Source organism: Miniopterus schreibersii, assembly GCF_964146895.1.
Source record: "Miniopterus schreibersii genome assembly, chromosome: 5".
Taxonomy (NCBI): domain Eukaryota; kingdom Metazoa; phylum Chordata; class Mammalia; order Chiroptera; family Miniopteridae; genus Miniopterus; species Miniopterus schreibersii.
The window spans coordinates 37,500,748-37,515,453 of record NC_138106.1 but is presented as its reverse complement, the minus strand read 5'-3'; the positions used below and the strand labels follow the sequence as shown (position 1 = coordinate 37,515,453).

Sequence of the window (14,706 nt, the reverse complement as noted above, 5' to 3'; positions counted from 1 at the left end):
TGTCTCAGAGCCTAGGGAGCAAAAATCCAAAGGGAACCCTAGAATCCACATGGGGTGCCACACTGATAGGCCTGCTCGTGACCGTTCTGCTCCAGCAGCTATGGGTAGCAGTTGGTCTCCTTTATCTGCCCACAGCAGACTTGGCAGCCTTAACCACATACTACAGACACACATGCCACATATGCACACCACACATGCACACCACATACACATGCACACTCCGTTATACTGTGAAAGCCAGCAGTACATCAGGATTTGGGGAGCACTAGACAGCTTGCCTCCCCAGTAAACCTCTAAACCCTCATATCTGAAATTTCCTTGGTCAGTTTCACTCACTCCCATCTTCATTGTTTCCTCCAGTTTCACCGCAAATGTGAATTATCCACGTTGTGTGATGGTGGGGAACTCAAAGACCACATCCTGCTGCCCACCTCGATATGCCCCATCACCCGGGTAAGTGTTGCTGCCCCGCCTGGGCTCTGGTCCCCACCACCGCCCTGCACACCCCAGACACTGGCAGCCTTCAGACATTCACCCCCCTCAGAGGGCTTCCTCAACAACTCTTAGGGTTTGCTGTTTTCAGCACAAGTTTAAATGAGGTCAGTGCTGCACCCACCAAATTGGGAGAAGAAACTCCCCTGCTGGTTCCCATTGCTGGTCCCTTCACAGGATGCTCTGAAATGGCCCATCAAGGAAAGCACATTCATTCTAAGCACCTTGCAGGCAGAGCACAGCTCAAGGAACCACAGTCACTACTTGCACAGGCTAGGCCTCCCCTCCCTTGTCCCTGTCAACCTCTCTTCTATGTCCCAACATCACCTTGACGATTTCCACTTGGCTGTCTCAGCCCTATTTGGAAATGAACGCAACAAAATTAAACTCCTTTTACTTCCACCTGAAATTGTCCCTGTCTTCTGTGTTGAAGACAAAAACAAACCAAACACCAAACACCTTAACTGTTTCCTTCCCTCTAAAAGATGTTGCCAAGTACCACTGATTCTCCACGTCTCATCCTTGACTTGACCAGCTACTCCTTTCTCTTTGACAACTGAAGAAAAACCATTTGGCTGCATCTACCAAGTTGGAAATACAAAACTCTATGACCCAACACGTCCCTTCCTATGTATCTACCAAAGAAACATGAGCATTTATTCCACCAAAATAGATGTATAAGAATGTTCGTAGCAACTTTATTTATAACATTGAAAAGCTGGAAATACACTTAATGACCATTGGCAAGAGATCAGATAAGTAAATCGAGGCATATTCGTATCATAAAATACTACATGGGGAAAAACTATGCTTAAATGCAAAAATGGGATAGTCACAAAGATATAATGCTGAAAAAAAGAAGCTGACTGGAGATTTAGATTTGAGAATTTTACTATATGAGAAATAAACTTCCATAAAATAATAAGCATATTTAAAAGCAAAGCAAAGAAGACAAATAAAACTAAGAAAAATAATGTTCTCAACGTGACATCATTTAGATAGTGCTGAGCAGAGAAGCCAGATCTAAGACCTTGCTTCTCAGAGTTCAAGCTTGTATATCAACAAAGTAGATTTCTACCAAGTTTAGTGTTTCCTCTCCCTGTGTCCAGTCCAGTGTCTCAAAGTTAATGTCAGAGCAAACAATGACAAAGTCCTGGAGAGTCCTAGAGAAATCCATAGGGGAGTATTTCTTTTTCTAGTTCCAAAGCCCCACTTTGAAAAATTCCTCCCCATTCTGTACTGGTTTTCTAATTCTCTTTATTAACCATTTGTTATTCTTCTGATCTTTTTTCTTTATATTAGGCTTTTTTTTTTCAAAAGATGCTTATCTTTCCTCTCTTCTCACAGGAAAGGCAAGGTGGGAAGTCTGATGGCAACGCATCAGCCAAGGGTGAACTTGTAACGCAGGTACCTCAGCAAGCCCGTGTCTGATCATTCATTCTAAGTTGGTCCAAGGCTGTGGAGAGGAAGACAGGGCTTGTGTGCTAGAGAAATATATCTCAAAATTTGCTTTCTCATCGGATCAATTGTATCACACAAGACACTTTATTCCCAGCCTCTGGAATTACCTTTGACCACCACACTATAGGCAAGTGGTGGAAAGAGAGGTTGGTTGATCCCACGGCTGGCCAAATTTGCGTTATCGCCTTCTTAGGAACAATTTGTTTTTAAAACTTCAATATGCACACCCCCTAAGCAATAATAAGAGTGAGGCCTAAATATACACAATAGATTTTCCAAGGCTGCCACACTATCTCCAGAACGCAATCAGCCAAAACCAAGTTAACATCCAAAAATTCTTCTTTATCCTTAAATGTATATTTAAGAACTCATTTTTCACTTGTGTTCACCAATAAATATCTTCTCTTTGTGTTTTCCACAAAGTCCCAGGGATTACAGGGGAGACAGCCTAGTGAGGTACAGAGAGTACTAGAAAATAAAATAGAAATGAGGGCCTCCTCCTCTGCCTCTGAGCCTCAAGTTTCCTTCTTTGAAAAGGGGCACCAGAAATCCCTGCACTGCCCACCTCTCAGAGATGCTCTGAGATTCAATGACAGCATGAAGATTAGTGTGTTTTGAAAATTAAAACATAAGCAATAATGATGGGGAACCTTAATAATGTGAGGAAGCTCTGGATACCTGGAAGTCAATTGGAGCAGACACACCACACAATCACACAATGCAGACACACAAGTTGTTTACAGCTGGCATTTATTTGGTTAGCCTGCATCTGTACTGACCGGGCAGTGCCCATGCTGTACAGCTTGTTTAATATTTTGAATGCCACTTCCGGAAGTAAAAATTACTCTTCAGGCTCCAAGATGCTTCTGGGTGACATACATACAGTCACCTAAGGGCAGATGAGAACATTCCTAAATACTGTAAAGTATGATGCTGTGCATTGCAAGCAGCATGGCTCTGGGTTTGCTGTGTTTTCACCTGGGATCTGGAAACGTGAGCGTTAGATCTTGAATATGGAGTGGAGCTGTATCTCTGTGTCAGTGTGTTCTTCAGCTAAATCCACAAGTGTTTATTGACTACCCACCCCCGTATCTGGTGTTATAGGGTCCTTGGTACAAGAGTTATTCACATACACACTCACCCTGCTTTTGAGGCACTTAAGATCCAGTTGATGTTTTGAGACATTTACCTAAGAAAACAAAAAACAAGTCAACATCAACAAAAGAAACCCAGAAGGTATTATATGTTTCAAGTGCAATAGTTTTAGTTGCAGTAATTGAGGAAAACTTCCTAGAGGAATTAGCTTTTGAACTGGGCCCTGAGACTGAGTTTTTTCAGAGGTTGCAAAGAAGAAAAGGGGCATTTCAGGACACTGAGCAGAAGAAACCAGTGTGAGCAGGCCCACAGGGTGGGAATGCAGGAGACATGCTCACTAGAGGGTAAGAGCTGGGCTTGGCTGGAACTGCACTGAGGGTTAGAGTAATTAACAGATAACAGTTGAATGGGGCTACAATGAAATGCCTTGGATGCCAGATTAGGAGGTTTGGATTTTATCATCTGGGCGATGGGGTGTTATTAAAGGTTTTTGAGCAAGAGTGACATGACTAATGTGATGTCCTGGGGAGGAGCGACATGGGAGCTGCCTAGAGGACTTGCCTGAGCTGGGAAATGCTCAAGCAGTATGGTTACTGTGGCAGCTGCGAGAGAGAAAGGGACATTCCAGGGAAAGAATTTGGCAAAATAGGGTTTCCCTGGATAACTGGATGAGTAATAATAGTACATTTAAACTGAAAAAGCGAGCCAAGAGAGATGACCAGTTTTATGTAGACATGTTGAGGTTTGGAGCAACCTGATAGTGAGACATCTGGTTGAAGGTTGAAAGTACCCACTGGACAGTGAGAAATGTGGAACCAAGGCTCAAGAGGAAAATCAGTGCTGGGGAAAGTCATGGTTAACTTCATGAGTGTTATTTTATTTAGATGTTTGACCAGATGGCCATACCCTTGAAATTTATATTCAGTTGTATCCCATACAAAATCTAACCTCGTGCTGTGGGCACAAAGCCTCACCATTGTTGAGTGATTTGAAGCTATGATGCCATTATCCCACCTCTAATTTAGACTTCAAACCCTCTTACCATTCAAACCACTCAAAGGCCACTCAAGATGAAGACACTTAGCTGCTTAACCCCTCAAAAACTCAGCCAGTGAACAAAGGACCTACCTCCTGCCCTCCTCTCTTCCCTGCCTGTAACTGCTCCCTGTCCACCTCTCCCAAATGCTGTTTTAGTATACACTCTCATCTTGTTCCCCCTGTTGGCTGAAACAGAGCTAATCTCTTTTTCTTTTGCTTTTAAAGTATAAGATCATCCCCACTCCGGGTACCCATCCCCTATTGGTCTTGGTGAACCCCAAAAGCGGAGGGAGACAAGGAGAAAGGTATGTTCTCTTCTTTTTCAAAATGGAGAGGCTCCAACAGCCTCACTTGGGTCCTTTCTTCCCCTCAGCCATAACAGAGTGGACTTAACAGAGACAGGCAGACTTGGGTTCAAATCCCAGCCCTGCCACTTACCACTTGATGACTTGGTTCAAGTGACTTAGCATCCCTGTGCCTTGGTTTCCCCCTCTGTAGATAAATAAGAATTTCTCCTCTCATAGGATTGTTGTGAGGATTAAAATAGACACAGTCCTTAGCCTGGGGCCTGTCACATGAGCTATTATTATGGATCCCAGAGTCAGATCAAGTTCTGAGATCCCTGTTTCCTTCTTAGTCTCTCTTTTCTTGATTAAGAGATGTGGTGGGACTCACTTACTGGGACTTCCTGCCTATGGAGCCCCTGAGAAAGCAGGTACTCAGCCCATCAGTGAAGGAAATGTCCAGTCTGCTGGAAACACCAAGAGAGTGGGAGGAGAGAGGGAGAAAGGGCAAAAGTAGCTCTGTCTCCCAGGCCTGTGAGCTCTGGGGTAATGTGCAGGTGGCATGGTGATCTGGAATCCAGGTTAAAAAATAATAAGTAGGGTTGAAGCAACAACTATGAGAACCCATACCCCAGCCCAAGGGGCAGGGCACCCCTTCTGAACTGACCTGATTAGCCTCAAGCAGGAGCCTAGAAACCAAGCCTAGATGGGGTAATTGCCCCCAGCCCTCCTCTGCCCCAGCCTTGCCTCCTGTGTTTCCTCCTGATTCCAGGATTTGGGTGTCCTTTCCATTGAGGGTTCCCTGATGCCTCTGTATAGTCCACAAAGAGCAGAACTGTACGACCTAGAACATACAGAACATCTGGGAAAAGGTTTCCATGAAGAAAAAAGCTTTAGGAGAATAGAAGTTCTGTTCTCTGAGCTTCTCTGCCCAGTCTTTTCTGCAAGGGGTGATACTTCTGGGATTGGGGGCTAAAGCCTTGGAAAGTGGGGAGATCTTGAACCAGGAGATTAGGGCATGAGTGATGCCAGCTGAAGCCGGGACTTCATGGTCTGCAAGACCTGTATTTGGTCTTCTCCCCAATGGGGTTTAAACTGACCTGCATTCCCACCATCAATGGACTCAGAGGTGTTTGCCCTACTGTGACTTCTCATAATGACATTCTCCTTCTCTGCCTCTCTCTTTTTTTCCATAGAATCCTTCGGAAATTCCACTATCTGCTCAACCCCAAACAAGTTTTCAACCTGGACAATGGGGGGCCTACTCCAGGGTATGGAAACACAATCCTTACTCCTTATTTCTTCTTCTCCCCCTTTAGTCTCTGAAGAGTATACCTTTTTTGTCACCTTTTTTGTGTTTTTCATTAGTGGACTTGCCCTTCCTGCTGTTTTACTCACTCTCTCTTCTTTTCCTTACGTCTACTCTTACTTCCTCCTGGAGATACTCAGGAACGCTCGTTATGTTTAACTCTGGGAAGTAGCCTTCTGTATATGCCATTTGATTGACAGGAAGGGCGGGCTGGTAAATTATTTTAACTTATTTGCAAGGCTGTGTGAGCTGGTATCTTCATACTGAATCATCAGAGAGGAGGAAAGAGTTTCCTTTTCACTGTCAGTTATAGTTCTACTGCATCTTTTGTTGTGGGTCATTTTAGGATGAAAACATTTGGTTATTCAGTGAAACCATGTTTTTCTGGATTATCCATTTTAGAGGCTGTTAAGCTCCCTATGACCCTTCTGTTATTTGTCTATTGGCTCTTTCACTGCTCATTAGTGAGGGAGAGGGACCGAGAAGAGGCAGCCCCTTTGCACCTTGACAGAAGGTCTGGCGGGAGGAGCTGGGCCTTGTGTTAGCACTAATTTGGTGAGCTCTGGGGCCCTGTAATCAGAGACCCCTCCAGCATCGAGCATGGAAGATACCCAAAAACTGTTCTTACCAGACAGAGACAGTGCACTAGAAACATGTGCCGGCCAGAGGCTTTCTAGGTGCCAGGTCCTCAGATCTGTGCACACTGGGCTGGGCTTTTCAGCATACTTTGCCCAAGCTCCTAACCTGCTTTTCTACCCTGGGTCCAGCAAGACCCCCAGAAGGGCTGGAGTAAAGACTCTAAAACTAGAATCTGTCCCTGCCTTCATTTTTTGACACAAAGCTATTGTTTATGGCAAGACCTAGTTAAAGGGAGAAAGAAGCCTGAGTGAAGATTCAACACCTTGGCCATGATTTAAAACTAATTTCAAAACAGAGCCCACCTATATTGCTGTGGGTGCCATCCTGGTCACCATGACTGCCAGTCACTGCTCTGTTATGACTTGTGACTGAGCAGCAGCCCGCAGACACCTTTACCAGCCAGTTCTCTTTGGGGGCATTTTAATACTTGAATGCACTGCTCGAGCTTAACCTCAGCTGCCCTAAATTGTTTTTGCCCTAGATGACAAGCCTGGTGACAACTTCTAGGGCTGCTGTGCTGAGTGTCTCTGAGGTGTCAGTCTGTAATCAGACAGGCTGTCTAGGTGACAGGAGCCTCCATTCAGAATTGACTTCCCACAGGAGATCGGGGAGCAAAGGGGAAGAGAGAAAATGTGAATTTGCCCACGCTTGCATCAGTGACTCAGAAAGCCCCAGGGGTCTTCTCAGACCACCAGGGTTGGCAAAGAGGAAACACTGAGCTTCAGCTTCCCAAGTCCCACCCTAAGGTGTCCACAGGTCACGTTGCTCTGAAACAGAGGTTCTTAACCTTTCTGTGCAGTCTGACAAAGCCTATAGACCCTTCTCAGACTCATGTTTTTTAACACATGAAATATATAATCAGGGAAACTAATTATGTTGAAAACAGTTATCAAAATGTTAAGAAAACAAATTTGCCATATGGGAATATATGTGATTTGCTTACACATTGTGTTTCAAATTCTAGAGGCAGGTCTAATAATTATAGTAAATTAAAAGCAGTGATGCACATAAATGGCAGTATCCGATATCTGCCATAACTGAAGTAAAGCATTAAAATACCTGTGATTGCAACTCTTTACAAAGTCACAGGTATTGTTAATACTTCTGTGATTTGTTGCCTACATTCACAATAGAAGAAAATGCTAAATTTCAGAGCTCAAGGAAGGTAAAAATGTAACATTTCCTCCCCCAAGTTCATAGTCCTCTGGATTCTGGCCACAGACCCCTTGGAGGTTCATGGACCTCAGGTTAACAGCCCTGCTCTGAAGGGTTAAAGCCCCCAACTGGAGATGGTGCTCACTCCACTTAGGTCTGGACCCGCAGGAGAGCAGGGTAAAGATGTAGCTAGTTGAGTGCATCTGATTTAAAGAGGAGGTCGAAGGGACAGAGCAGGCAGGAGAACCTGAGGGGAGTCAAATGTTGGTAGTCACTTGTATTGTTGCCAAAATAAGCAAAATATGGATTCCTCTGCATAAATAATAGAGAATTTTTAGAAAAAAAAGAAAGGAAAAAGATGCATGCTCTGTGTGAACACTGAGTCAGATTCTCCTTAGAGAAGGATGAGATTCATACTCAATGACACTGCTTAGTAATTTCTGGTTTCAGAACATGAAGTGACCCTTTCAACCCCAAAAGGAATCAAGGTCATAACATTCTCTGGGGAAGGGGACAGGGGTACTCTGACTCCAGCTGTGTCAAAGGTCAGCCACAACCTAATAAGCAAGACCATGTGGGCCTTTCTTCTTCCCAGACTGAATTTTTTCCGTGATACTCCAGACTTCCGTGTCCTGGCCTGCGGAGGAGATGGGACAGTTGGCTGGATCTTGGATTGCATTGGTAAGAATGGGCTGGGAGGGCCTCTGCAGTTTACTTATAGTAAGTACATTTACAGTTCAAGGGAGACAATAAAAAAGACAGAGAAATGTAGCCATGTCTTGTTCATCCTTGTTTCCACTCTTGGACAAATGCTTGACTAAATTTCTACTTTGGGTGGAAAAACAAAGAAGATAATAGAAGGATTTCCACAGGTACAACTGTACCAGTTTGTTTCAGGCCTCGCCTCAAAAACATCTGTAGTGGCTGGGGTTTGGTCAATGGGAGGACAGGCCAGATTGGATGGTCAGGGGGAAGGGCAAGATTGAGACTCCAGGCAGAGCCAAGGTGATGGATAAAGGCCAGAGAACTAAGCACAGATGCATATCCCAGGGCAAATCACCTTGAGATGAGCACCAGGAGCCCATGCCCAGAAAGCACATCCAGAAAGTACAGATCAGTGCAAGCAAAGAAAGGCCACATTGGGCTGTGTCCAATGCACCTAGATCAGAGGGACTGTGGGAAGAACCCAGGCTGGGAATCAGGAGCGTGGGTTCTAGTCTAGCTCTGCCTAGATTTATGAGTCGTTGGACACATGACCCCCAGGAAACAATGGAGACTGATTCTGAAATCCTGGGACAAGAGTATATTCAAGATTTAACCCTGGAGAGCCCCAGATAAACACTGGAACATGGAACCTAGGTACAGAACAGGGAAGAGCTGGGGAGAGCCATCATCTAAGTCTGAGACTGGGCCCAGGCGACAAACCCTGAGCTGCTTCCACCTTCCTGTCATTCATTCCACAAATATTGCCTGTGCCAAGCCCTCCTGGAGGCAATGGAGATGCAGCAATGAACAAATGGACAAAAATCCCACCCTTGTGGAGCTTTCCTTCTAGAGGAAAGAAACAGGCAATAAACAAAGAAGTAAGTGAAACATATAGTGTCAGAAGGTGATAAAAATATAGCAAGGAAGGGGCAAAGGGTGAGGGATGCAACTGAAATCTTAGCGGTCGGGGAAGACCTTTCAAAACAGACAGTGTTTGCTTGGGGACCTGGAGAGGGGTGAGCCATATGGATACCTCAGGGAAGAGCAGTTTGGAGTCTCCTGCACTCATCCAAGGGAGAGGTGACAGTGGTTGGAACTACAGCAGAAACAGAGGAGGTGGTGTGAAGTCAGATTTGGGGTATCTTTTGAAGGTAGAGCCAACAGGATTTGCTGACAGACTGGATGTGGGAAATGAGGACAAGAGCAGAGTCAAGGATGGGCCATGATAGACCCTGAACAGGCCAGGGAAGTCTGGACCTCCAGGGGTCATAAGCAGACCACCTGGAGGGTGGAACCAACACAGGCACACCTCCCTTCAGCTCCCCCACAGGCACTTTGGTTTCCATGGACACAGCCCTGCCAAGCAGCCACCCACACTCTCCTCTTACCTCTAACTTGAGTTGTTTGTGGGAGGAGGGAGGCGTCCCCTGGGAGGCAGGAAAGAAAAGCTGATCAGCAGAGGATGGATGCTGCAGTACTGAGAGCTGCTTACATAGTTTCCTCTTCATCATGAGGGAGAAAGTAGGCTTTGGTGAAAAGTTTTGTAAAATTAATCTGCAAAGGACACAGGTGATAGAAGCTGCTCAAAATAGAAAGAAGGTCATGCGAGATGACCTGCTTTCACAGGTTAGTGGCTCAAACAGAAAAAACAGTGGTAAAAGGGGTAACTGCACAGTGTTCATTCATTCATTGTTCTGGGAACAATGAGAGAGTCCATTGTTTTGCTCCACCCTCCATCTCAACCCTCTCAGTAGTAATCTCAGGCCTAGATCTTGCCTGAGCTCAGCCACTTCTACCACAAATCAGACAAACTAAGGAACCTATGAACTCTCGTTTTTCTGGGGCAACCCCAGTATGAGCCTCATGTAGGATGCTGATTCCTGCGTCACCCCAGCCCCTCCCCCAGTGCTCCTCAACAGCATCTCTCAGGTACGTGCACTAGGTGAACTAAGGTTTAGGTAAATAGCGCCCCCTGGAGCCCAATGAATGCCTGTGCCGCTTTCAGCTTTCCCAGTCAGCTAGCATGACTTCTGTAGATCTTCAACCAGATTGAAACATGCGTGGTCTGCTGTGCTTTCTCTAATGGTTCAGTCTGATGCTGCTTCACACCAGCACGGGAAATAAGTTTAAGAATCTGTGCATTTGTAAGTCTGGGAGGAGGTGGAAGAGGCAAACTGCTATCCTGGTGCCAAATGACACCTGGAGGTTTTCTGTTAGGCACAATGTTATGTTTAAACTTTTGAACATGAATGAACAACTTTAGGTGTGAGCTCTTCCCTTTTCCAAATGCCTCACCTTTCCCCGATGTCTCAAACCCCACCTGTGTTACTGTCTATGTGCCTGCCTAGCCCTTGAAGAAAGGAGCATGGACTTGGAGTTGTAGAACTCTGGGTTTGGATCTTGGCTCTGGAATTACTTTCCCTCTCGATTCCTCAGTTTCTTCATTTATGAGGAAAATGATAATACCCTGCAGGGTTGGTCTAAGGGATAAATGTAACAAGTGCTGGTTATCATTAAGGATTAAAGCTGCACAAACTACAGTAATGATTTTGAGGTGTGCTGTCACCCCGAAGGAAAGAATTAGGATGAAGAGGTGCTAGTTACAAGGAGATGGATTTAACTCAATATGAAAAAAACCTTTTAGTGGTCAACACACTACAGAAGGAAGAGATGACTTCAGGAAGTGGTATGCTCCCCATCATGGGAGGTATTCAAACAAAGAATGCTAATGGAGGGGTTCAAGCATCAGGTAATTAGATAACTCGAACATTCTGTAACCCCATGGCAATATGGTTCTCTCTTCCTCTGCATGGGTTGCAGATAAGGCCAACTTCGCTAAGCATCCGCCAGTGGCCGTCTTGCCTCTTGGAACAGGAAATGACCTGGCCCGATGTCTCCGCTGGGGAGGAGGTGAGTCTGCCTGTGAGTGGCACTCCCCTGGGGACAAGTTTCCAATCAACAGGGATGCTCCACGGAACTAGGCTGAGCTCCTCTAGAGAATCTCTAAAGAGAATCACGTTTTACAGAATAATACTCAACCCTGGGGTCAGATCAACTTCATGACGGTTTCCCCGCCCTCCATCCCACACCGAGGCCTATGCTTACCCCTCACTATATTTCCTGTCACCCAAAAACTATCTGCTTACTGCCTGCCTTTCCCAGTGAAACAAGTCCCCTTTATCTCTGATCAAAATTCCCCCTTCCCAAATTACTGATCTTCTGAATTAGGACTCAGAATGCAGACTGAAAAGCCACTATTAGGGCATCCAGATCATCTTAGCACCCCCATAGCCATGGGCCCTCATTTTAAAAATTCCAGAAGGGGGAACTCAGAGTGGTAACTAGCTTACAGGGCAATGGGCTGGAGTTGAGAACTTTGCAAACTGCAACAGCTCCCATGGAGCTGGGCATGCTCCAGAGAGAGAAGTTCAGGTAACCACAAGAAACCCACAGATCCGTCTGGCAGGCAGAATCAGAGTGGGACTGAAGATGGCTGATCAATTCAGAGAGCAATTCAAGACCAAGCCAAGCCGCGGTCAGTGTTCAGAGACTAGTGCAAGCTTGAGGCAGAGTGAGAGCCAGCCATAGAAGGAAGCTGGCAGGCACTGGAAGAGCTACCAGAGTACTTAGCCACACACTGAGACTAGAAAAGAGTCCTCCATTCAGAGGGACAGCAAGAGTGTGGCCCCATGCTCTGGGCATCTAGGCAGCATAGCCAGGCACCAATTTCATGCAGGAAACCCAGCCTGTGCTCCCAGATAGTTCCAAGGCCCTCCTCTACATAGTTGCTACCATTGTTCTCTTGTGGGGCATCCCCTAAGAAGTTGATAAAAGCCCTGACAACTTGAAAATACTCCTCAAGCTTGCCCCAAAAGTAAGTAGGAACATAGAAGTGCTATTTGAAAGAAAAGACTGTCTCTCTCACTAAGCTCTCATCACTTACGATTCACATTTTATGTTAGTTTCTTACTGCTGTATAACAATAGGAACATCCATCTTTAGCTCACAGTCCTATAGGTCAGAAGTTCTGGCACACGGTGACTGGGTTCTCTGCTCACAGGCTGAAATCAGGGCCTTAGATAGGCTGTGTTCCTTACTGAAGGCTCTGGGGGAAGAGTTTGCTTCTAAGGTCACTCAGGTTGTTAGCCGAGTTCAGTTATTTGGTTGTAGGTCTGTTTCCTTGCTGGTTGTCTGCTGCAACCACTGTCAGATGAGAGAAGCCTCCCTCAGATGGGTCCCTTCATCTTCAAAGCTGGCAACAGAGAATCTTCCTCATGTTGAATGCCTCTCAAGCTTTAAATATATTTCTTAAAGAAAAGTCCAGTGTTTTCTGAGGACTCCCTTGATTAGGTCAGCGCCACACAAGATAATCCTCTTTTTTTTAAAGTCAACTGTTTCATAGAATATACCTAATTGTATTCTTTTCACAGGTCCCACGGGTTTTGAATGGTGTATACGTCTGGGTGGGCAGGAATTATGGGGGGCATCTTAAAATTCTGTCTACCACACTGTCCCTCTCTGACATGACATGGTCTGGAAATGGATCCTTCATTCCCTTATGTGCAGCTTCCCTACCACCCAGTCCACCAATTCTCTAGGGCTTGCTTTGGCTACAGCTGGAGCACCTTTGGCCAGCATGCACCCCACCCCTGCTGTTCGGGCTTTCAAAGCTCCCCAGCCTCTTCCTAATTACTCCCTATTGTCCTCTCCTTCTCTGTGGCTCAGGGAATTTGAGTGTCTCTGGCCCACAAACACACTGGGTGGACTCCAAGTCACAGGTGCCCACAGGATTCCCTGCTCTGACAGCTGCCTGCAATTTGGCAACAGCGTAGCATCCTGCTTTGGAACAAATGCAACGTTATACTCCACAGGTTACGAAGGCGGAAGCCTGACAAAAATCCTGAAGGAAATCGAGCAGAGCCCCTTGGTGATGCTGGACCGCTGGCACCTGGAAGTCATCCCCAGAGAAGAGGTGGAGAATGGGGACCAGGTCCCATATGACATCATGAACAACTACTTCTCCATTGGCGTGGTGAGTTGGCCAGGGTTTGCCTTTCAGCATGGAAGAGAAAGTCCTGGCTGGGAAAGAAGGTCCTAGCCCACCACTGTCCCCATCTGGGTCCCTATGCTTTACCTCTCCTGGCTGCCCCTAGCTTTGACTTTGTGTCCAGGCATCCTTCCATCTAGAAACCTTGACTGCACTAAGCCCCCACCTTTGACTATAGAGGAAACTCCTTCCCTTATACTTTTAACTAACACAAAAAAAGACAGGACATTTTCAAAAAAACATATTTACTCTTTGGATAATTTGAAGCAGTTAAAGAAAAGCAACACCGAGAAATAACCAAGGGGCGAGGTCAGGAGGAGACTCTCACGTGAGCTTCCGAAGTTGGCACTCTGTCCTCTAGAGAGGACTGCATGGTCCCAAGCTGGTGTGGCTGGCTTAGCTCTCAGAATTCCTTCTCTCCTGTTTTCTCCCCTCATCTCAACCCCATTCCCCACACTCCAAGTGCTCATAAACCTCTGGGGGCATTTTCCCTGGCCGGTCCCTCTGGCTGAGCTCCGTGCTCCTCCTTAGTGTTCCCACAGCCCTCTGTACTGACCCCATCAGTGCACTCTCTGCATTAGATTGAAGATCCTGGTTTAGTGTGCTTGTTTCTTCCCCCCTCTGCCAACACACACACACACACACACACACACACACACAGTGCCATGTTTCTCTTTCCTCCTCCAGCCCCCAGCACATTTAATGCAGGTCATTTATGCTGTTTCAATGAAGTCAGCTTCTGTTCCAAAGAGGATGGGCTGGACACTGCTTCCCAAGCTGCTGGGGACAGGATGTGAGAGAAAAGGGATCCATCACTGTCATAAATAGAGCTGGGGTTTGGGAGGGAGGTACAACAAAGACAGCAGCATTTACTGAGCTCCTACTGTGTGCTCTCCACTGTGCCGGACTTTATGTACTCTAGACCTCAGAGCAATTCAGCAGGTATCTTGTCCCCACTGTCCCCATTTTACAAGTGAGGCCTCACTCAGAGCACTGGATGAGTAAGGGGCAGAGCTAACACACGCATGCTGGGCCTCATTCTGAAGCCAGGCTCTTTCCTCTGTATCCCTGTCTTAAGAATTATGCTGCCCAGTTTCATATGCATTTGAGCCCCTCCAGACCCCGACTGTGTGATACCTGCACTCCCCAACCATCCTCACCTGTGCCTCTTTTGACAATATTAGTGGTTATAAAAGAGAGAGAGAGAGAGAGAGAGAGAGAGAGAGAGAGAGGAGGAGGAGGAAATGATAGATATTTGAGGCAAGAGCAGGTTTTGAAAAGGGCTTTGTTTTTTAATAAGATTAGGAGAACCATGGAAGAGGAAAAGATTAATAATAATAACACCTTATATTTATAGGATTTAAAATTTGCCATATTTGCAGATATGTTCTTGATTCTTGTGACTACACTGAAGAACAGTGTTCTCTCCACTTACAGGTGAAGAAACAAATTGAGGGATTTGCCTTCATCTTTTGACTCCT

General features: G+C 45.9%; 1 protein-coding gene across 2 annotated transcripts in view; it reads left to right on the top strand.

Moving 5' to 3' along the window:
- The window catches only part of DGKG (diacylglycerol kinase gamma), a 171,154-nt gene that overhangs the window by 71,235 nt on the left and 85,213 nt on the right, over positions 1–14,706 (top strand). For both annotated transcript variants that reach the window (XM_081138473.1, XM_081138472.1), the window contains 7 exons: positions 361–453; positions 1,840–1,899; positions 4,312–4,391; positions 5,567–5,641; positions 8,069–8,154; positions 10,999–11,088; positions 13,050–13,210. In XM_081138473.1, the coding sequence (XP_080994599.1) occupies positions 361–453; positions 1,840–1,899; positions 4,312–4,391; positions 5,567–5,641; positions 8,069–8,154; positions 10,999–11,088; positions 13,050–13,210 (645 nt within the window). The remainder of the gene's footprint in view (positions 1–360; positions 454–1,839; positions 1,900–4,311; positions 4,392–5,566; positions 5,642–8,068; positions 8,155–10,998; positions 11,089–13,049; positions 13,211–14,706) is intronic.